Source organism: Hyperolius riggenbachi, chromosome 6 (assembly GCF_040937935.1).
Source record: "Hyperolius riggenbachi isolate aHypRig1 chromosome 6, aHypRig1.pri, whole genome shotgun sequence".
NCBI lineage: Eukaryota > Metazoa > Chordata > Amphibia > Anura > Hyperoliidae > Hyperolius > Hyperolius riggenbachi.
Window position 1 is genome coordinate 113,141,637 of NC_090651.1, and position 23,646 is coordinate 113,165,282.

Here is a 23,646-nt window from a genome sequence, read left to right on the forward strand (position 1 = left end):
TACTGAAGCAAAGTCCTCTAGGGATAGAAAGTGTCACTTGCTTTACCTAGAGGCATACTGAGCATAGCAGCTGTACCTGGCTGGGCAGCTTAACAAAATAATTTGTCCTAGAGGTTTTTAAGAAAGTTACAAAGCCAATTCAGAAGACTTGGACCCAATGACTTAAAAATTGCTCTTAAAAAAAAATTATCTGTCTGGTTTTGCAGCGAACTATGAACTTCCAAAACTGACACCGTCAGCACAGATTTTCTTTTAAAAAATGGAGTATGTAGTCTCTCTGAGCTGCTTAGAAATAAGTAATTGGCTACACAGGGCAGGAGCCCTTGGCTGTCACTTTCATCACCCATAATGTTTAGTATCCGGGCGTAAGGCCTGGAACCCACTACAAACGCTATCGCAATCGCTAGCGTTTCTTAATGAGCGTTTTGTAAGTGATTTCATAAGCGTTTTCTGGCGATTATGGTAGAGATTTTAAAAAGGTAAGCTTTTTGCCAGCGATTGTTTAGCGATTAGCATTTTTAATTCTGATTGGTCCTTTCAATTAATTTACATTTTTTTACAGAGTGTAGTAATTTCAAAACGGTAGCAGATTGCTCTGTGCAGGTTTTGACGAGCGATTACACCACCGTTTATATACTTTACATTGCAGAAACGCTAAAAATGCTGCTGATGTCCTGAGTTTGCAATTTTACTCATTGCAATCGTTCCAGTGGGATTTGGCCCATCCATTAATATTAACTGAGCATTTAGGGAAATCACTAACGTTTTGGAGCGCTCCCTAAATGCGCAAAAAAACGCTCTAGTGGGTTTCAGCCCTAACACCTCTCTGATGGTCTCTGGCTCTGCTTGGAACACTGGCTATCTATCTAAAAATCAGTGAAAGCAAGTTTGTCATGGAGCCTTGTGATTAGGGATGATCAAAGAGATGCAAATACTTCCGAGTTTATGCAAATGTATGTACATTTTTATGCAAATATATGTAGCTTGAAAATTGACCAATCAAGTCCCACCCAGGTTCAAATTAATTTGTCCATTTTCAAGTTTCAAGCTGCATGTTTTGCATAAAAATGTACATACATTTGCATGTGTGTGTGTGTGTGTGTGTGTGTGTGTGTGTGTGTGTGTGTGTGTGTGTGTGTGTGTGTGTGTGTATACACACACATACAGGTGGTATCTTTATTCAGTTACCAATTTCATGTGTGAAAAGTGAGTTACTAATCACCCCAAGAGAAGAGCTTTGTGTATATCATGAATACTTGTAATTTTTAACCTTTATATCTAATCCTTGAAGGTCCTATCATGCAGCTATCAACACTATTGGCTACAGTCAGAATTTAGTAGACTTGCATGAAACAACTTGCACTAACTGTTTAGCTTTATGTTTAGGAGCTTTTAGGATAGAGCTTTCTGGGATCATAAATGTTTATGGAGAAAATTACTTTTACTGTATACATACAAATTGTATTACAAGACTGATTATAGGTTTGGATTTTATAGTTTGCATTCCCTCCTGAATGCCCTGGGCATCCTGTACACCGAGTGTATTGTCTGAGTTATTCTGTTTATAGTCAAGGTGTTTTGCCTTTTGCTCTGCAGGTGTCTGAAAGCCTGGTGAGGAGAGATGGAGACTTTCTGATCAGGGATTCTTTGTCCAGTCCTGGAAACTTTGTGCTTACCTGTCAGTGGAAAAACCTTTCACAGCATTTCAAGATAAATAAAGTCGTCATCAGGCTCAATGAAGCTTACACACGGATTCAGTACCAGTTCGAACATGAAAGCTTTGACAATGTCCCCGCACTGGTGAGGTACTATGTGGGCAATCGCAAGCCAGTGTCCCAGCAGAGCGGAGCCATCATCTTCCAGCCTATTAACAGGACTGTTCCACTGAGATGCATAGAGGAGAAATACGGGACCTCCCCTATCCGGCGGCTGGACATGGGAGGACCTCTGGATGGAAAAGCAGAAACTCCAAAAAGGCTGAGTTTAAACATAGGCCATGGACACATCCTGTTACAGGAGCAAAACATGATGCAGGCCAGTCTGTTCAGGTTAGTAGGAAAGAAATTTGTGACATTCGCTGAGAATACATAGTACATAGTAGATGCTGATGGGAAGGAACTGGAGCATAGGGGGATCTTCACCAGACAGTGGTGTCCTAGGTGCTCCAAGTCAATCTACAGATTTATTCAGATTGATGTAAAATTTAACTCCAGACATATGGTTTTAGTTTTCGATGGGGTTAAGAAGGTAAATCCTCTAAGTTTTATATTGTCTTTGTTACCATAATATAATCTCACCTCCTGTCCGTGTGACAATTGGCGCTGAAACAGAGTAGCCTGGATCTTGTTATTTACCACTGCTACTAAAAGAGGAATAGGAGATAACGCACTAGTAGGGACACCTACTGTTTCAGTGACAGCTCTGAGGTTGACTCCGTTAGGTTTCCTCACACCCCGTTGTCTTAGGTTTCTCCACTTCCTGTTGTCTCTGAGACAAGAATAGAGGAGAAATGTCTACACCAAGACATAGGCTATCGTTCATAAAAGTGTGGTCGGTAATGCAAATCAGTGCGGGAAAACACCGCTTTTAATATTTTACACTTCTGTGTGGTCATTCATAAAAAAGTGCACAGTTGCAATAGCAGTGCGGAGATTCACCGAACTAGGCTGGCGGTAGGCAGGCGGTAGGCTTGCGGAAACACAGGAAGCAGCAGAGTTGATACATTTCTCCGTGTTCCGCTCTACTGCAGCTGCCTGGGAGGTCTGTGTCTCCATTAACTTAACACTGTTATCGCCACATCCAAGGGAGCGGTAAAGAATGCTATTCTAAATTAATACAAAACTTATAGATTGGACACATTGTAGAGATAGGTGGAATATTCTTTGAACAAGGAATTGTCAGAAGAAATGTTTGTTTCATGCCACCTTTTTATACATGTTGAGCTTGAACAATGGCATGACACTGCCCTGCTTTCATAGCATGAGCTTTAAAGAGGAACTCCAGTGAAAAGAATGTAGTAAAGAAAGTGCTTCATTTTTTACAATAATTATGTATAAATGATTTAGTCAGTGTTTGCCCATTGTAAAATCTTTCCTCTCCCCGATTTACATTCTGACATTTATTACATGGTGACATTTTTACTGTGGGCAGGTTATGTAGCTGCTCCTAGCTGTTTTGGCTGTTAGAGACAGCTGTAAACAGCTATTTACTGTCTGTGAACCTTGTTACATTGTAACAAACTGCCAAAAGTACCGCGGTCCCAGAGCTTCTTGTGGGAGGGGTTTCAGCACAAAATCAGTCATACAGCGCCCCTGATAGTCTGTTTGTGAAAAGCATTATATTTCTAATGTAAAAGGGGGCATCAGCTACTGATTGGGATAAAGTTCAATTCTAGGTTGGAGTTTCTCTTTAAAGAGAATCTGTATTGTTAAAATCGCACAAAAGTAAACATACCAGTGCGTTAGGGGACATCTCCTATTACCCTCTGACACAATTTCGCAGCTCCTCGCCGCATTAAAAGTGGTTAAAAACTGTTTTAAAAAGTTTGTTTATAAACAAACAAAATGGCCACCAAAACAGGAAGTGGGTTGATGTACAATATGTCCACACATAGAAAATACATCCATACACAAGCAGGCTGTATACAGCCTTCCTTTTGAATCGCAAGAGATCATTTGTGTGTTTCTTTCACTCTGTTCTCATGCACTGAAGTTTCAGGCTGCTTGTTTCTTCTTGCAAACAGCTTTGCCCTTGTCTGTAATTCTTCAGTATGTGAAAGCCCAGCCAGCTCAGAGGACGATTTATCCAGCTTGTAAAAGATAAGAGAGAAGAAAGAAGCTGCTCTAATCCTAAATAACACACAGGCAGTGTGCAGAGAGGGGCCTCCAGGGGGGAGATGCATCACAGAACCACAACACTGAAGAACTTGGCAGCCTTCCAGACACAGGCTGACAAGTCTGACAAGAGAGAGATAAGTTGTTTTATTACAGAGACAGTGATAGTATAAAGTGCTGCAGTTAGCCAGAACACATTAGAATAGCTTTTTGAACTTGTAGGATGATAAAAAACAGGATGCAATTTTTGTTACGGAGTCTCTTTAAGAAATTACAATTCCTCTCAACTGTGTGATGTTGAATTGAGGCAGTTTGCTTGGAGATGCACTAACTGGATTTTAGCCTCCGCTGTTCCCTGTTGAGCAGTGCTGTAATGCTGCACTAGGTGATGCCCATGATCACAGTACAGTGTAGCTGGTTGAAGCCTGCTATAAAGACCTGTTGTGCCTGGCATTCAGATACACCAGTGTACATTGCTACAATACTACATAATGAGGTTTAGGTACTCTGTAGCTGGCTGTATTGGATTCCTCCTCTGCCAGAAGGTACATGGTTGCAGCACGGAAGTACACGAAGCCAGTCTATGAAGAGTCTTGGCTGGAATTTACTGGAATTTACTTACTCAATTTCTTTTGTCACAATTACATTCAGCCAGACATGTGACATGATGATTGTAGCTTGTGCTCAGCCAGTGAGAGGTTTTGATTACCCCAGTAAAATATAAATATAAAAATGCAGTCTGAGCACAACTTCTAGGGAAATTAACAGCAACACCGTCCTCTGGTAAGACATGTCGTTCTGTTCATTATGCTAGCAGGACCATCCAAATCAGTGGCCAAAGACAGCACAATAACCTCATTCAATGTTTAGGTTTATTTGATAAAATTATCATTTGTATACAGAAATCAAATTGATCAATGAAGCAATAGTTGTGTTTTTTTTCTTTCTTACTTAAGAGATGGGCAGTATATAGGGGGTGTAGTACAAAGCACTCTTACCTTTGCAGTGATGAGTATCCGGAATTCCAGTTAGCGAACTATCTGCATGGAGTTAGTATGTTCTCCCGTGTCTGTGTGGGTTTCCTATGGGCACTCCAGTTTCCTCCCATATCCCAAAAACATACAGATAAGTTCATTGGCTTCTCATAAAACTGGCCCTGGACAATGATGGACATGACTATGATGGGGATTAGATTGTGAGCTCCTCTGAGGGACAGTTAGTGACAAGGCTGTGTACTCTGCACAGTGCTGTGGAAGATGTTGGCATGATATGAATACTAATTAATAATAATGAATAGAAATACTTGGCCGATCAGTCAAGTCAAAAGATTTCAATCAAATCAGATTTTATTTTTACTCCTATAATAATCATTTTAAAAGAAAACTAACAAGATTACCAATCATGCAATATGTGAGCACCCTAAACGAAGCTTCTAGTATCCTCCGCTGCCCTGTAATCTGGGGGAAGAGTTCACAGAATAAGAATGACAACTACCAGTCAAATGTCTTCATTTATTTATTATTAATGTATAAGTTGGTATTTCATTACAGAATGCATGTATCTTTATAAGCCAGTGCCAGTAACATATACTGTATTGTATTTAATCAGAAACAAAGAGAAGAGCGGCAGCCACCCAGCAAGCCTGGATAACATGCGGGAGAAGAGGCGGCCGCTGAACTCTCACCAATCAGAAAGTTACCTGCCACTAGGTAAGTTCCCCTCCCTCAGGCATGGCGGCGGTAGATCTGCTCAGCTGTGCATTGGCAATTATACAGTGGGGATTTGAAAGTAAGGCCCCGTTCACACTTGCGTTTTGGCAAGTAAACAGACCGGATCCTGATCGGATCCTGACCTGATCCTGATCAGAACCGTGCGGTTCCGATCATGATCCGGTCCGTTTGTATCAGGCATGCATCAGGCTGCCATCCGGATCCGTGGGCAAAAAATAGTTAAATATAAATAAAAAAAGGTTCGGGTCAGCAGAAGGTGCACCTGGTGCACATGTACAATCAGGTTCCTCCGCTGTAGGCATCACCTCCACCTCCGATATTCTGCCAAACAGCTCCAGCACGTCTGTCACTGCTGCTCCACTCCAGACATGCTTGGCCCATGTGTCCCCATCCGAAATGGCCGCTTGGATACGCATAGGAAGTGGGGTAGAACGTCAGGTTTTTGTAGGCAGTGTGTTCTGTGCCTTCTGTTTCCCATTGGTTTCTGTGTTCCTGATGGTGCTGTTAGGCTCAGGTCAGGCTCAGGTCAGGCTCCGGTCAGGATGCGTGGGCCGGAGATCCGGACACAAAAAATAGCGCATGTTGGAAAAGAGTCCGGATCCGGTCCGGCTCCGTACTGTACGGAACGTACGTATGTGAACGTCCGCATAGACTTTGCATTGCTATGCGGAACGTACGTTCCGTTTGTACAGTATGCGGTCCGGATCAGATCCGGAAAATCCGGATAGCGAACGCTAATGTGAACCGGGCCTTAGGCTTAAACTTTACAACAAAAGTTGTGATTTGCGGAAGAGTTCCAGACCTTTAAGGAGTTATCAGGCAATTACTAGTAAAATAAGGGCTACTTACCTGGGGCTTCGTCCAGCCCCAAGCTCCCAGCATGTCCCTCGCCACAGCTCTCTCCGCAGCTGATCGCCGCCTTTGCCTCCCGGTCTGCGCTGATGACGTCAGGCCAACCTGGAGGTCGGCCTGTACTGCAGAACTACTGCACCTGCGCAGTATGTGGGCTGTGCATAGCACCGTAATGCACAAAATGACTAACCTATGACCCTGTGGCAGAATGCGCCAACAGAGTCATATGCGCAAAGTGACCTCATTACAAATCATTACTCATTATGCAACTGTTGGTTAACCTTGATTGTCTATTTTTTCTCATGAATTCATATGTGGTACTTTGGTTTGAACTCCTAGTTAGAGGTCGCTTCAGCAAAATGTATACTTTGCTGTTTTTTTTCTCTTTTTTTTATAGGATTGTTAAGTTTGGTTTATTTTGTTAGAAAATGATGAAACATTTTAGTTGAAACCTAGGGCTTCTTAGTTTAGATTTTGTTTTATTTCTAGAAAAGCTTGCTGTTTTGACCGGTTAGCTTTGTAAGAAGAAAAGATCCTTGCTTTACTGCTCTGTCTCTGTAATGTTGTTAGCAAATTGTTTAATAAAGTCACTGGTAATTTGACAGTTCATTACAGTATCTTTATTTCAGAGCAGTAAAATGTGAATTTTTATAGTTGCAAGACTAGCCAAGCAGAGCTTTTAACCTCCCTGACATTGTTTCCCCTGGATCTCTGTGCAAAAAGTGATCCAATTTTCATAACCTTTTTTTTCCCTGTAACTTGCCAAAATGTGTCAAGCAAGGGTCTAGTATACAGTGCAGGAGAGTATTGATGTGTATGCGCAGCATGTTTTGTATTGACGTGTATAACCATCAATACCGCTAGGGAGGTTAAAAACAACCCTTTTTTTATTAATTGCTTCAAAAATATATTTTTAACACAATGATAAATCGGACCACCACATCTTCTAATGTCCAAAGATGAGTTTTTTTTCTTAATGTGAACATTTGTGTAGTAAGTAATATCGGGACTGCTTCACTCATCTATCCTTTAAAAAACAAGTAACTGTAAGACATCAACCCTCTGCACACCGATATATGCACGAAGTATGCAAAGGGTTAATGGCTTTTGCTGTTTGGAATATGGCCACATCCCTTTAGCACCTCTTCTTTATTTGATTCTATTAATTGCCCTAGGAGGAAGCAGAGCTTAGATCTTTGTATTGTATGTAACCTTTTAAAATGCATGTGTTTTATTATATGTATAACAATGTAGCATTGTATATTCATTCACAGCAGAATGTTTTGTATAGTTTGACACTGTTTAGGTGTGGCAGAATGCTCCTCAAAATGGAACATAAAGCACAGAATTGTAAATGAGCTCTAAATAATATATTAGGAATAAGTAATGTGTTTTGTTTTTTTGCAGGCTGCAGACAGCCCTACTTGTCCCCAGGAGCTGATGGTAGGCTGACACCCAGACCACATGTCTTCAGGACGGGCAGTGAGCCCACTCTAAGCCCAACAGAGGTCCGAAGGTTCAGCAGCGAATCTCATCATGTGGAAGCACTGAGGGGGTCAGACAGCCAGCTGTGCCCCAAACCTCCCCCAAAACCCAACAAGGCTCTATGCGTGAAACAGCCTCCTTCTCCTGCAGTCTGGCAGCAGAACTCTGAGGCAAATTACTGTGAACTCCATCCCAACCCTCCCGAGGACAGTGGATGGACAAGGACACATTCCTCACACAGTAGTTTTGTGGGAAGTCACAAACCCGATGAAGAGGACACAATCTCTTTTAGTAACTCGGAGTTGAGCTTTCCCGTCTTTGAGGACTGTGTGTCTCAGTGTTCACAAACAGAACTGTCTGACAGGGGGGATGACACAGAGTTCATCCGGCCAGTCTATGAGACTGAATCTTCTTTTAAACCCAATGACTTTGAGTCTCTTCTACTCACGCCTGAAAATAAACCTCTGGAAACAGCCCTCCTCAGGCGGGCCAAAGAACTTTTCACCAATAATGACCCAAAGACTATTGCCAAACACATTCTCAGAATGGACTGCAAGGTAAAGCCACTGTCACTTCAGACTTGGGGTGTCCCCTTATATAAATTACATTTGTTAAGATGCTACTATAAATCAGGGAAGTAATACTTAATAGACAAATACCGCCCTCTGCTTGTAGAAAAAACTCTGGTTTAATGAATATTGGAATAGCTGTGAAGCATAGCAGGGATGCAGACAGGCAGTACAGACCTGTTAGTTTGTTGATGCTCTGCTTGGAAAGGCGTGACAATCTAAGGTTCCATGCCTTCTCCACACCACAAGAAAAAGCTGCTTCCTATCTGCACTGGAATTGAAGATAATTGCAGCCACTTAAAGGGAATCCGAGGTGAGAGGGATATGGAGGTCAACATGTTTATTTACTTTTAAATAATGCACATTGCCTGGCTGTCCTGCTGATCCTCTGCCTCTATTACTTTAAGCCATAGAGCCTGTACAAGCAGGCAGATCAGACGTCTATGACAATTCTGACATGGTTGGCTGCATGCTTGTTTCAGGTGTGTGATTTACACGCTACTGAAAAGAAAGATCAGCAGGACTGCCAGGCAACTGGTAATGTTTAAAAGGAAATAAATATGACAGCCTCCATATCCCTCTCACCTCGGGTTCCCTTGAAGGTGCCTATACATCAGAGGATGTATGGGCAGATCGACCAAGAGGCAGATCTCTCTCTGATTGAATCTGATTGGAGAGAGATCTGTAAGCCGCCCTTACACCGCAGGCCGATTCCCGGGCCTGTGCAGTATAATTTACCTGTCGATGTCTGCCGCTGGCTCCGTGCTGCACACTCTTCCCCAAATACACGCGTCACATGTGGTTGCCAGCGTAACCTATGTGCATGACATCACACTTGCTCCCACATTATGCCAGCAACCACAAGGAGCGCGTATATGTGACGGAGCCAGCGGCTCACACCAACAGGCAAAATATACTCCATGGGCATCGGGGGCGCACATCTTACACTACAGGGGGCAGCGCCGGGGGTTCTGCCGTGTTCGCTGATCGAGCATGGCGGCCCTACATCTTACAGCATGTCTGATCGATACATGCAACCAATTTTAGGTCTGAAGGTGGTCGCATTGTCGATCGTGTATGTTTTTGGCGACACCGATTTTCATCTGATTATAATAATCGGATGGTCATTCGTCCACCAAGTCGCCTGATGTATGGCCACCTTTATACAGTCACAGTGAGAAGACGCTTGCTTTCTTGGATTACAGTACTCTGCAGGGGTGAACAGATTGTGGCGGGATCCAGCATGTGTAATGGAGCCCAGAGTGATACAAACCTATTTCTAGTTATCACAGAAAAACAACTCTCAAACATGGGAGGTCTGTAGAGCACAAAGGCCTCAATTCACTAAGCTTATCTCCTGTCTTTAATAACTCTTCTAGAGTTGTTACCATGGTGATAAGGCATGTAGTATTCAGGAAACATTTTACCTCAGGCAAACCTAAAGTTAACTCTTCTGTCTTTAAGTTAACTCTCCAATCCTTAAAATAACTCCAGAGTTAAAGACAGGCTGTTCATTAACTGCGTGTGAAAATAACTACAGAGGAGGTAAATTAACTGCAGAGGAGGTAAATTAACTACAGAGGAGGTAACGTAAGGAATGAAGAGAAAAGATAACACTCTCACTGTGTGAGGTAAGTTTTCTCTTGCCTTATTATCTCCAGCATGATCTTAGTGAATTGAGGCCATTCTCTCATACTTGCCTGGAAAGAGTATGTTTATGCAGCCTTAAAGAGAATCTGTATTGTTAAAATCGCACAAAAGTAAACATACCAGTGCGTTAGGGGGCATCTCCTATTACCCTCTGTCACAATTTCGCCGCTCCTCGCCGCATTAAAAGTGGTTAAAAACAGTTTTAAAAAGTTTGTTTATAAACAAACAAAATGGCCACCAAAACAGGAAGTAGGTTGATGTACTGTATGTCCACACATAGAAAATACATCCATACACAAGCAGGCTGTATACAGCCTTCCTTTTGAATCTCAAGAGATCATTTGTGTGTTTCTTTCCCCCTGCAGTTCTCATGCACTGAAGTTTCAGGCTGCTCTTTTTTCTCCTGCAAACAGCTTTGCCCTTGTCTGTAATTCTTCAGTATGTGAAAGCCCAGCCAGCTCAGAGGACGATTTATCCAGCTTGTAAAAGATAAGAGAGAAGAGAGAAGCTGCTGTAATCTAAATAATACACAGGCAGTGTGCATAGAGGGGCCTGGAAGGGGGAATTCATAGCAGAACCACAACACTGAAGAACTTGGCAGCCTTCCAGACACAGGCTGACAAGTCTGACAAGGGAAAGATACATTGATTTATTACAGAGACTGTGATAGCAGAAAGTGCTGCAGTAAGCCAGAACACATTAGAATAGCTTTTGGAACTTGTAGGATGATAAAAAACAGGATGCAATTTTTGTTACGGAGTCTCTTTAAGTCTGAAAATATCTGTCCATCATCTGATGTTTTTAACCAATAGTGTCCTATTGAGGCAATATGACCAGCACTGGTCATTGCTGTCTCAACAAGACATTATTGGCTAGGATAGGCTTTTAATAAGGCTATTCAAAACAGCAACTCGCGCTAAGATACTATTCTCTTTATTCAATTAAAAACCAATGCCCAGTACACAAATTATATTGTATCCCAAAACAGCAACCGTAAATCTCAAAACAACATTCGCTCCACATACACAGACCTCTCATAGAAGGGCCCTTCTAAAAAAAAATGTGTTGAACAAGATAAAAAAATATATGAAAAAATGCACAATATTATAACAGTCTCCTGTAAGATCCTAAAATCCAAGTATCATCCAAGGATAGTCTAATGAGCTAACAATACACTGGGGACTATTCCTTTGCTGTTGTTCACCAGTTTTTATACATTTTTTGGAGTTCCCTTCCTGTAAATAGGATAATACTTGGATTTTAGGATCTTAAAGGAGACTATGCTATAATATTGTGCATTTTTTCATATATTTTTGTATCTTGTTCAATACATTTTTTTTTTTTAGAAGGGCCCTTCTATGAGAGGTCTTTGTATGTGGAGTGAATGTTGTTTTGAGATTTACGGTTGCTGTTTTGCGATACAATTTAATGTGTGTACTGGGCATTTGTTTTTAATTGAATAAAGAGAATAGTATCTTAGCGCGAGTTGCTGTTTTGAATTGTATATTTTGGAATAATCTTGAGGATTGAAGGGAATCCCTTTTGCAACACGCAGCTGACAACTTAGTCATCACTGAGCGCTAGTTGTATTATATATTTTAATAAGGCTTTGCATGCATTGGTTTAACTACTGTGGCTCATCACCAGCCGATGGGGGAAGTTCTTGCTCATGTGAGGGGATTAAGCAATTTAATTTAACATTTCATTCATTATTTGTATGTCCTTCAGGCTCATAACGCATACAGAATTTATTATGTTAGTTAAACTCTTTTTTCACAATAGTGCCTCTAAGCTCCTTGGTCCTCAGACATGCTGCTTGCGAGTTTGTGAAGCTGAGCAGAGTGTGAGGTGACCTGGAAATAGAAGTTGTGCATAAGCTGGCAGTAATCAGTTGTCATGGCTACCAACTAACTGGTAGCTAGTGGCTTTTATTTTCTAGCATTGTTTCTACTTCCTGAATTGGTAGAGATATGCTTGTTAGGAGAGTTTTCTATTCAATTTTCTGTTCAGTAAGCCAGCACCTATTCAGTAGGAGACCTTAGGCAAGTTTCCCTAACACTGCTACTGCCTATAGAGCGTGTCCTAGTGGCTGCAGCTCTGGCGCTTTGAGTCCGCCAGGAGAAAAGCGCGATATAAATGTTCTGTGTTTGTTTGTTAGTCACTCTAGCCATTAAAGCAGAGAGGAAGTTCTGATTTAGGTCTGCTTTAAGTTATTTTGATTTAAGTTGAGAATTATGGCCAATATGCCTTTAAAATGTGTTGATAGTGTTTCCATTTACTTGTTGTGGTATTTGTTACCCTGTTTACTGTACAAGTCAAGAGCAAGTGAAGAGCATTTGTGTGGTTGTTGATGGGACGCCTCTGCTGCACAGCAGTCAGGCCTGCCACTTATGACAGGGCCACAAGGACACAAAGCCTGTTATGCTGTGGTGCCATTTATTTACCTGCCCTACACCCCTCAGTGGCGACACAGCAGTGTGGCTAGCTTTGTCATCTCCCAGTACTAGAGGCACAAGTTTAATTCCCAGTCTGGATGCTAACTTTGCAGTGTTTGTATCTCCTCCCTATGTTTGCATAAGTTTCCCCCAAGCACTCTGGTTTCCTGCCACATCCCAAACGTATGTTAGTGTCACGAGGCACACACATGGCTAATGTAGCTTTCTTACTTTCCTGCTGATCTTCCTAGGTTCTCATGCACTTTAAGTCCTAAAAGATGAAAGCAATTTACAGATGTCGGCCAATTTCTACATCCCTATCTGACCCTCCTTCTGTGCATTTCCACCCCCCCCCCCCCCCCCCCCATGACATTTCTAGGGGTTTACTTGGCAGACATTTTGGTGGAGGAGAGCCACACATGGACATCTTGGCGAGGATGAACTTTAATTCTATACAATATTTTACTTTAATTTGCATAACTGGCATTCATTCAACTTTTACCTAAGCAGTTGGTCTAAGATGGCCAAACCAGATTCCTGTATGTGTTAGAGCTGTATTTATGACAGTAAATAGTAAATCACCGCAATAATTGTTTTTTTTTTTTTTTAATCAGTAGAACTGTGAAATATTATTCCATCCATTTTGGGCTGTGGGCACGAGTTGCAATATGTTTTCTATCTTTAGAAGGGGGGTAATTGAAAACTCTTATCCTCTTGTCAATATTGCACTTCCTGAAGGTAAAACGTACCAACCTTTGCACTTTGCAGGTTGCTAGGATACTTGACGTCTCCGCAGAGATGCAGAGGATTATGGGGGTGAGCTCTGGGCTGGAACTAATTACTCTGCCGTATGGACACCAACTGCGCCTAGACTTAATTGAAAGGTAAACATCCTCTCAGGTAACTGAATAGATATCTGTATATGCTGATAAGTCTGAGCACCTGTTGCTGGACGTAGTGAGAGAGTTATGTGGACTCGAGGATTGAAAGGGTGACTATATTTATCCATGGGTTTTCTCCATGTGGTTGGGACACTAGAAGCTGTAATTGCAGGTAGTGTGTATGAGTTTCCCATCTAAAGACAAGTAAAGAATGGAGCTCAGCATATAGAAAATAGACACTGTTGTAACAATGTTTAAAGTCCTACCTTTTCAGTCAGAACATTTTGTAGACCTTTGTCTATAAACCTGCTTGAGATCTATGTGCACATTTTCAATTTGAAGCTAAGCCAGGCTGCATTTGGTCAATAGTACAGTGCTGGGGCCTGAAGCCTGCTACCCACATTAGAGAACACTGGGCCTAGACAGTAATTTCCCACATCCTAGGCCAAGAATCTAGTGTGTGTACAGTTCTCACATGACATAATTAGTGATGTGCCCACAGCCATCACCTTTTATAGCATCGTTTCTTCAGATAATTTTGTTTGAATATTTTTTTTTCTTCTGAAATTTAAGTTATTTTTTTTAGTTAGGAGCAGATCATTGGTGTATCAAATATGAATAGTTCATAATGATCTAGACTGCAGCTGTTGGCAGCTTATTTCTGCCTCCATTCCCTGCTATTAGCCATTGTGGGCAGCCTGCTTCTGGTACTACCCCATCTTGCTGCGTAATCGTATTGTTCTAGAAACCAAGAGCAACATACACTCCTTTTTAGTATTTTTTTTTTTATCAAGTTCCCATGATGGGGGTTGTATCTTGTCAGATGAGGGTTTTCCCAGTTTCATAGGATTGAGATGTGATGTAAATTTTGCAGACACACCACCATGGCCATAGGGACTGCAGTGGACATTCTGGGATGTACGGGCAGCTTAGAGGAAAGAATTGCAACTTTGAACAAGATCATTCAACTTGCGGTGGAGCTGAAGGAACTGGGCGACTTCTTTGCATTCACTTCCATCATGAAAGCACTTGAGATGCCTCAGGTAAAAACAGTATATTCTTTTAAATATTTAATGGAAAATAAAGACTGCCTACATCCTTCATTGCAATGAAACAAAATAAAATTGTACTCATTAGTAATGTAACCATCTGACTTAATGCAAACCTGAAGCAAAAAAAAAAAAAAAAAAAGAGTATGAGATAATGAATTGTATGTGTAGTACGGATAATTACTAGAACATCAGTATCAAAGAAGAGTGTCCTATTTTGATTCTCAGTTATATAGCTTTTTTCAATATAACATTTCATCATACTGTTGCAGTTTTTTAAAACCACCTTCAAAAACAAAGCAGAGCTAATGACTCTTTGGACTTTCTTGCAGTAAAAACTTATCTGAAGCTGTTTCTCACTGTTTCTTGTCCAGGTGCTTCAGAAAACAGGACCGTATTTAGCTCAATGGGTGGGATAGCTCAGAGAAGCACTTTTGCATAGTGTTTTAACTCTTTCTGTACATGAAATCAATATGAGACTTTTCTTTGCGACTAATGTTCTATGTCTTAGATGTACTACACATACAATTCATTATCTCATAAGTTTATTTTCGCTTCAGATTTGTTTTAAACATGAGCGATTACTACTCCAGTAGGACATTTTTAGTGACACTGAAGTGAAAAAAAACCAACTTATGATATAATGAAATGTTTGAGTAATACGGATAATTAATAGAACATTAGTAACATGAGTCTCATATTCTTATTTTCAGTTATATGGCTTTTTTTTAATAGCATTGCATCATTCTCTGGCCTCTTGCACACTGCAAGTGATTCCGATTCAGATTCCGCTTTTTAATCAGTTTTTACATCCGATTCAGATTCCGATTTGCAGTGTGCAGGGAGCAAACAGCAAATCGGAATCTGAATCGGATGTAAAAACTGATTAAAAAGCGGAATCTGAATCGGAATCACTTGCAGTGTGCAAGAGGCCTCTATTTGCAGTTTACAGACTACACTCGGCATTTTCAACTATGAAACAGATCAGAGCTAGTGACCCTTTGAACTTCTCTGCAGTAAAATCCTATCTGAATTTGTCTTTCACTAGCACTCCTCTCTGACTAAATTAGGCGGAGAGCTCAGAGAAGGTCTTTTGCATAGATAACAAGTGACGTTTCATAACCCTTCCTGTACTGGAAACAATACAAGACTCATATCTGAGCTACTAATTTTTTTCTATTTCTTAGCTGTACTACACATAGAATTCGTTATCTCATAAGTTTATTTTCACTTCAGATTCCCTTTAAGAAAAAAACAATCGATAGATCAACTTACCTTATAAAGGAATCAATCAGGTGGTTTGCCAGGAAGATGGCATTATTTCTTCAAAATCACACCACTTTTAAGATTACCACTTTTATGAAGGACAATCAGTTTAAATTGTCACCACTTGATTGTTAGTGAATAGCACTTTAGAGAAAATGACTATATTTATAAAGCAGTGATAACTCTTATGGGTGCTATATAGATTGCCATACTTTCATTGTGACAAATGCCATAGGCTACAGAGGAAGACGTGGTGTTTTGCGCCGAATACCTTATCTCCTAGGTTCTCAACATGTGGTACGCGTACCCCAGGGGGTACTTATGATGGTTCCAGGGGGTACTCGGGCTTGAAAAACTTAACCAACAATAACAAATTTAGAGTTTTAGAAAATGATAAAACTTATTTAAACAATGCCAAATTAGTATTTAGCTAATTAAAAGCAATAGTAAATGCTTGAAAATTGTTTAGAACCAATTCTCATGTACTACGATTAAATATATATTTGTCAAGGGGTACTTGTGATAATGTTTACTATGCTAGGGGGTACTTGGTGAGTACAGGGCTTTAACCTCCCCGGCGTTCTATTGAGATCGCCAGGGAGGCTGCGGGAGGGTTTTTTTTTAATTAAAAAAAAACTATTTCATGCAGCCAACTGAAAGTTGGCTGCATGAAAGCCCACTAGAGGGCGCTCCGGAGGCGTTCTTCCGATCGCCTCCGGCGCCCAGAATAAACAAGGAAGGCCGCAATGAGCAGCCTTCCTTGTTTGGCTTTCCTCGTCGCCATGGCGACGAGCGGAGTGACGTCATGGACGTCAGCCGACGTCCTGACGTCAGCCGCCTCCGATCCAGCCCTTAGCGCTGGCCGGAACTGATTGGTCCGGCTGCGCAGGGCTCGGGCGGCTGGGGGGACCCTCTTTCGCCGCTGCTCGCGGCGGATCGCCGCAGAGCGGCGGCGATCAGGCAGCACACGCGGCTGGCAAAGTGCCGGCTGCGTGTGCTGCTTTTTATTTGAAGAAAATCGGCCCAGCAGGGCCTGAGCGGTAGCCTCCGGCGGTGATGGACGAGCTGAGCTCGTCCATACCGCTCAGGAGGTTAAAAGGGGTACATAACAATAAAATGTTGAGAAACCCTGCCTTATCTGACTGTCTGCAGCAGATTGCCACTTTTAAAAGTAGCAATACACGGCTAGAAGGAAAGTAGCCTATCGCAGAAGAAATGACTGACCCAAGTGGAACAGCTTAGGCTGGACTCTGGATACTTGAACTTGTCACATTTTTATCTATTATAAGAAGTTTTGAGATTAAAAATGAGGTTCCTAGCAAATGTACCGTTTAGGGAGTACTTTGCAAACCGTGTTGATTAAGGGGTATGGGCTGCTATGATAATGTTGAAAGATATTGCTCTAGAAGTTCTTGCTGGGAATTGCAGAGTAATTGGGAAAAGGGATGTACGTGATAAACTAATAAATATTGTCTTTTCAATAGATTACAAGGCTGGAAATAACTTGGACCACGTTGAGACACCAGTTCACACAGACTGCAATCACTTATGAGAAACAACTGAAGCCCTTTAGCAAAAGTTTATACGAGGGTGCAGGTAAGCTGTTCAGCATGTGATTTCTGCTAATGTGTGGCCTCTGTATAATGAGATATGATGGCAATCCTGCTATGGCATGAGATGGATGCAGTCACCAGCATAGCAATATCTTCTGAAGATGCTGTATGCCTAAGTGGGAATAACTGCATGCTTGCAACATTCTCATTGCTGTGACTCAATGAAAGGGTCCTCTATGATCTGCACAATGTGTGGTGGTAGTTTCTTTCTCTAATGCAAGTTATTGGTGTGCTGGTAATATAACCTGTACTGCTGGCCGTACATTGCATAGAAACTGACAGCACTTGTAATGGTGCACAACTTTACAAATGCCCTCAAAAGCGTGCAGTTGGCACACCTCCCCTTCCATGGCTTTTAACAGCTCCGCTAGATGGGAGTACACATGCAGCAGATGTCACGTGACCACTGCTGTTTCAAACCAAATAAGGTACAATATTTAGGAGCCAATTTAAAAGTTATACTACACATACATAACAGTGGCAGGGGGCATAGTCATTAGTCTCTGGACAGTGACTTGCAGTAGTTATTATTACAAATATTTATTGTTCTATCTGCTGGCTTGGAAAGCTTTGCAAGGCTAGCCATAAATGGGTTGATAACAACCTAATAAAAAAATCAGCTGTGTAAGGGCCTCATTCACACCTAAAATCGTAATCCCAAATGCAAGCTTTTCACAATTTTGTGCGGCGATGAGACTCTAATAATAATAATACATTCCAAGCTGCAATGTATGCAGCTTGGAATTGGACTAATCAAATTAATTTGCTACTTCGTGTAATTGGTCATACTCCAAGCTACATAAAGTTGCATAAAATTAGTACAGGTAGTCCCCGGTTTACAGACGCCCGACTTACGAACGACCCGCCAATACGAACGGCCCGATCCCGTCGCGATTGTCATTTCCGTTGGGGAAGTTTGAAGAAGCGGTTTCAAACGTCCCGGCTAAAGAACGGATTACAGTTAAGAACAAATCTACAGTCCCTATCTCATTCTTTAACTGGGGACTACCTGCACAAGGATCGGCCTATTTTCTTTAGATCGGTGCTGCGTGGGCTCTCCAGCCCACAGCACCGATCAGGATTGCAGCAGGGCGATCAGACTTCCCCCCCACACACACACTTTTTTTCCCCACTAAGGGGATGTCCTGCTGGGGGGTTCTGATCGCCGCCGGCTTGCTACACTTTGCGGGGGGGGCTCTCCAAAGCCCCCTCCGCAGCGATTTCCGCCCTCTCTGCCCATACCCTCCTCTCTCTCTGGTTGTAGGATAGGCTTTAGCCTATCAGATGCCGGCGATCCCCGGCCAATCAGAGGCCGGGGATCGGCGATCTACTTTACGGCGCTGCGCGCCGTATGTTGTAAACAGCGGGGATTTCTTCCCCACGTGTGTACATTAGGCGCGCAAGCCGCGATCGGCGGCTCGCACACCATTCACGGAGACACCCTCCGTGAACTGGCATGGAAAGGCCGCTCGAGCGGACGTTTCCATGCTATACCACTAACGACCCGCCGACGCCTATCGGCGTTAGGCGGTCGTTAAGTGGTTAAATCATGTACTAGTAAAATCAAATCCTCACAAAACATGAAATTATTAGCAGCTCATGGACCACCCCTTGTTATCAATCACCAAGTCTGGGGACCAATTACGTTAGCAGTAAAGTGGATTTCTCTGAAGCTGAGGATATATTAGCAGGTGGAGCAGAAAAAAAATTAATCTTTTGTTTGTATTATTTGTTTTTTAATGTCAGAATATGAAAATCAGAATAAAACAAATATGCAAAACAAAATACATTCCCTGTAAAAAGACAGTAACCAAACAGAAATAAAATGTCGTCATTCAGTAATTTCATTGGTGGCTATAGGATACGGCACAACCTTTTAGGGTTGTCTAATGAGTGTATTTGGTACATTGTGGTCACACCTTGTTAATAAATAACTATAGTGTATTTTAGGCATTCACGGGTTATAAACGGAGTGTTTTTCTTCTGTGCTGTATGGTTAATGATTAGGCCTTTCAATATGGAGGAAACTATCCTCTGGGCCAGAAGCTCTTGTGACTCCATTAATATTCATACATTCCAGTCCAGGGTAACACAGTGCCACAGTTACTGCTAACTGCTATTCTACCTAAACCTCACGCAGCAGTTTTAAAGGGAAATCCAATTTTCGGTATAAAATTACTGTCAGTATAAATGTTTAAAAAGAAAAATCCAGATCCCTACATTTGTTCTGAAAGACATGCAGGCTTCCCTCTAAACACTGCAGCCAGATCCATGCTTCACCCTCCACACTAGCCAAACAACCCTTCCTCTATTGGCCCTAAAGGGAGGAGGGGCTACAGCTTGGTCATACCCCATCCACGATCTGATTGGAAGGAGGTGTAGCCTGGCCACACCTTTCCTCCCAGAAGGCATCACTGAACCCCAAAGAAAGGAACTAAAGAGACCGCAGGCATGTGGTAACATTTTACAGTAAAGGTACTTGAGGACTTATAAAAATAATTTATCCTTAGGAGGCACATCTATAATAATATTGCAGATAAACTGGGACTTTTAAATTCAACTTTGTCACAAGGGTTAAAGATTGACTTTTGTTTTTCTTTTGAGCAATTGGAAATTACATTTAAATAAGGTTTGTGTAGATGGTTTAATATTTTTTAAAGCCTCAATATGCCTCACCTGGCATATTATTTATCTGCTAAGACATGCATCTTGCTGGAGGGATATCCACTGTATGACTGTTTGTAGGATTCCTATAAAAGTTTGGTAATGTAACTCCATTCTGTGTACTCTATGGCTAACTGGAGTGTATGGGTGTCCTTGTTCTAGGCGTAGTATTCAGCATGCAGGAGAAAGTGACAGTCCCTCTTGTGATGCCTCTGATAACACTGCTGGAACGTCAGGCCGTCACGTTTGAAGGAATGGACTGGTGGGAGAACCACGATAGAGGATGTGAAATAATGTTCAGTCATCTGGACGAAGGACGATTTATTGCTCAGAATGCAGCTTTGTATCAAAGCAATGCAGAGAAGGCACTGGAAGGTGAGTGAAGTGTACCTGTCATTTTCCGGATTCAGGACTTTGCACCAATTTTTTTTTGGGGGGGGGGGGGGGGGGGGGTTACATTTGATGGAAATCATGGCAACTGTATATGGTTTTGTGTTGATTTATATATGTAGGTAGAAAAAAACAGTCTTGTAAAAGTGATACCTTTTAATGTATTGATTTATAGAACTCCATGTTTTTCTCATTGGTTGATAAGGCCTCTTTCATGGCTGCAATTGATGGCAGTGCATTCACCATCAGCTGCTCCCTTATGGTTCCCACTAATGATACAATCTTACCACTTCTGTGTGTTGCAAGTTCTGCTCTCATAATACAGACATTTTGAGGAAAGATCTGTGTCAGTGGTTATGTGACATGTAGAGTGCAGACTGACTGTTCTCCTTTAAGATATGGAAGCTACCAGTAAAGTAACCGTGCGTTAGGCAACTGTTATATGGCTCTGGCTGGGTAATCTGAGTTCTGTTGTTTCATTATTTCCTCTTCGAAAGTGCCATATTAACCTCCCTGACAGTATGATTATTTATGGATTTTAGGGTCTCTTTAGCACGGTTCAGACCCTAAAAACAGGCCAAAAATCATGCAGCCAGAAAGCCAGCAGCAGCTTCAGCACTCACCTCCCGGGTCTCCAGCGCTGCAATTTTCCTTCTGCTCTATGGGTGGCGCTGTAACTCTGTAGTGAGATCACTGATGGCGAACTCACCAGAGTAATTCAGAGCCTCTGTGGAAAAGAAGTAGAATGGCTGCCGGATCCCCCGGGAGGTGAGTAAAAACGCCCGCTGCGCTCCACTGCTCTGCATTGAGCTCCCAGCGGCTAGCCGAGCTCAGCTCGGGGTTACTGCCAGGGAGGTTAAACCAGTGCTCAGTAATAATGAGATGTTAATTATTTTGAGTTGATGAAGATTTTATGCAGTATTTGGAGCATTTTTATACTACATACAATCTGCATCATTTGACTAGTACATTTTCAAGTTGCACATCTTTGCATCAACTTAGCATTACAGGCAGTCTCCTAATTACAAACCGCTTCCGTTCTGGGAGATTGTAAGCTGAACTTGTAAGTTGAGTCTTGCGTTAATTTGGTGAAATGTGGATAAAAGGATTTACTTTCAGACAACTCTTGTTTTGGCCATTTAATATAAACTAAAAGCACATTGAAAACGACTGCAAAAACAGTGTTTTTAACCAACTATATGTAACAAAAACAGTACTGTATTTTTTTTTACATGACAACTTTGTGCCTCAGAAATGTTCGAGTCATTTATAATTAGGGGACGCCTGTATTAAGATTGCATTGACCATCCCATAGCAAAGTGATTAATTTCTTTTCTCTACTTAAACTGTTTAGCAAGTTGGTTGCTGATTGTAAAATAATTGTATTTCATGTTTTCTTGTCAGGTTTTCACCCGGATGAGGAGATGAGTGAGATCTTCCGCACAGAGTTTCAGATGCGGCTGCTGTGGGGTAGTAAGGGAGCCCAAGTGAGCCAATCTGAGAGGTACCAGAAGTTCAGCCAGATCCTAACAGCTCTATCAAGAAAACTGGAACCACCACCATCCTAAAGCAAAACTGCTCTGTGCCCTCCAAGCATTTCACATGAAGACTGGTTCTTAAATTAGTCTGTAGGAATCCATTTTAGTGTATATGCACAATGTATATTTTGTTTTAAAAGAAACCAATAACAGCCAATTATTTATTTATTACCATGAATTGATTTGTGGCTACTAATTATGTAGTAGCGGACTGGACAATGGCCGTAGATCACAGATGACTTGTTTCCTCCAACGGCAGAACGCCTTACAGAAGTTGTCGTCTGTTAGTTTGTGCGAATGTCATAGTGAATATTAATCAGATCATCAGTCATATGGACTTCTGCTGCTAATGGACAAGCCAATAAAGGACACTCAAGAAAAGGTTTCCATTTTTATTTCAATGAGATATTCTCAACAGAGAACGTTATTCTTCAACAATTCATCATTTACCAGTAAGAAGAGAAAACAGTGTGTGCACATGAGACTAAACGATGCACTGGAGGAATAATAAAGGTTTATTAAGACAACTTCAGTTCAGGTTTGGAGCAATTTTTTTGTTAACCTGTATGTGTAATGAGGAAGAGAGCAAGCATATGGCGTAATTCCTAACACCAGGACATATCCGCCAGGCTGGGGTCACACTTGTTGACATCGCAGGAGTTCTGTATTGCCTTCCTATGGGGCCGCTACATACATTTGCAGGAGCTGTCTGATTTTGTAGCATTTAAATAAGGATACAACCTGCACTACTTTCTGCACGACGCAGGTGATTCCTTAAAATTCACTGGCTACTAAAAAAAAAAGAAACCGCTGTTCTAACACACATCGTATAAAAACATTTGCAAGGAAATGTCTGCAGGTGCGCAGACACACGTGTGATCCCTCCCTTAAACCAATGAAAGTTTGGATTTTGCAAGTGAGCTCAGATGAATTAGGGCTTGTGTACACGGACATTTCATGATCTGCATTTCTGAAGCACTGTGTATAAATTGTAAATGCAGTACAGGAATTCTGAATGAGATTTATGTATAAAGGAGTTCTAACCTATGCAGCACTTGATTGTGTTCCATGTAGTCTGTCCATGTCTGATTCAGGTAACTTTTCCCCTGTATTATCTCACAGGAATTTCTCATATATTCAATTTGATATCCACAAGTAAAAAAAAAAAAAGTACTAAAAAGTAGTTACGTTAAGTAATAAATGAGACTTTCCTTTTTGCATACTCTTTGCCAGCTAAATAGGAATTTTAATGGAAGGGTGTGAAAAAACTCAGAAAAAAGACATTGAATTTTGGCCTTGTTCTCCATCTAAAGTCCTTTCCTGGTTAGGGCTCCGGCTCTCAGCCACCCAATGAATTCAAAACGCTCACTAGTCAGATATAAACAATGCACACCTACCCTTCGCCTGAGATGTTTAAATCTCTTTTTGGTTTGTAAAAGACCACAATCTACAGGATCTTCTCAAAAAATTAGCATATTGTGATAAAGTTCATTATTTTCTGTAATGTACTGATAAACATTAGACTTTCATATATTTTAGATTCAAATACACACAACTGAAGTAGTTCAAGCCTTTTATTGTTTTAATATTGATGATTTTGGCATACAGCTCATGAAAATCCAAATTTCCTATCTCAAAAAAATTAGCGTATTTCATCCGACCAATAAAAGAAAAGTGTTTTGTTGTTTTTT

The 23,646-nt window shown here is 41.5% G+C and overlaps 1 protein-coding gene across 2 annotated transcripts in view; it reads left to right on the forward strand.

Moving 5' to 3' along the window:
• Positions 1 to 22,487, forward strand: part of BCAR3 (BCAR3 adaptor protein, NSP family member) — a 183,727-nt gene extending 161,240 nt beyond the window's left edge. For both annotated transcript variants that reach the window (XM_068239776.1, XM_068239777.1), the window contains 8 exons: positions 1,597 to 2,048; positions 5,442 to 5,542; positions 7,823 to 8,457; positions 13,323 to 13,438; positions 14,310 to 14,478; positions 17,235 to 17,346; positions 20,190 to 20,402; positions 21,822 to 22,487. In XM_068239776.1, coding sequence (XP_068095877.1) covers positions 1,597 to 2,048; positions 5,442 to 5,542; positions 7,823 to 8,457; positions 13,323 to 13,438; positions 14,310 to 14,478; positions 17,235 to 17,346; positions 20,190 to 20,402; positions 21,822 to 21,985 — 1,962 coding nt within the window. In that variant the 3' untranslated portion in view covers positions 21,986 to 22,487. The remainder of the gene's footprint in view (positions 1 to 1,596; positions 2,049 to 5,441; positions 5,543 to 7,822; positions 8,458 to 13,322; positions 13,439 to 14,309; positions 14,479 to 17,234; positions 17,347 to 20,189; positions 20,403 to 21,821) is intronic.
• The last annotated feature ends 1,159 nt before the right edge of the window (positions 22,488 to 23,646 follow it).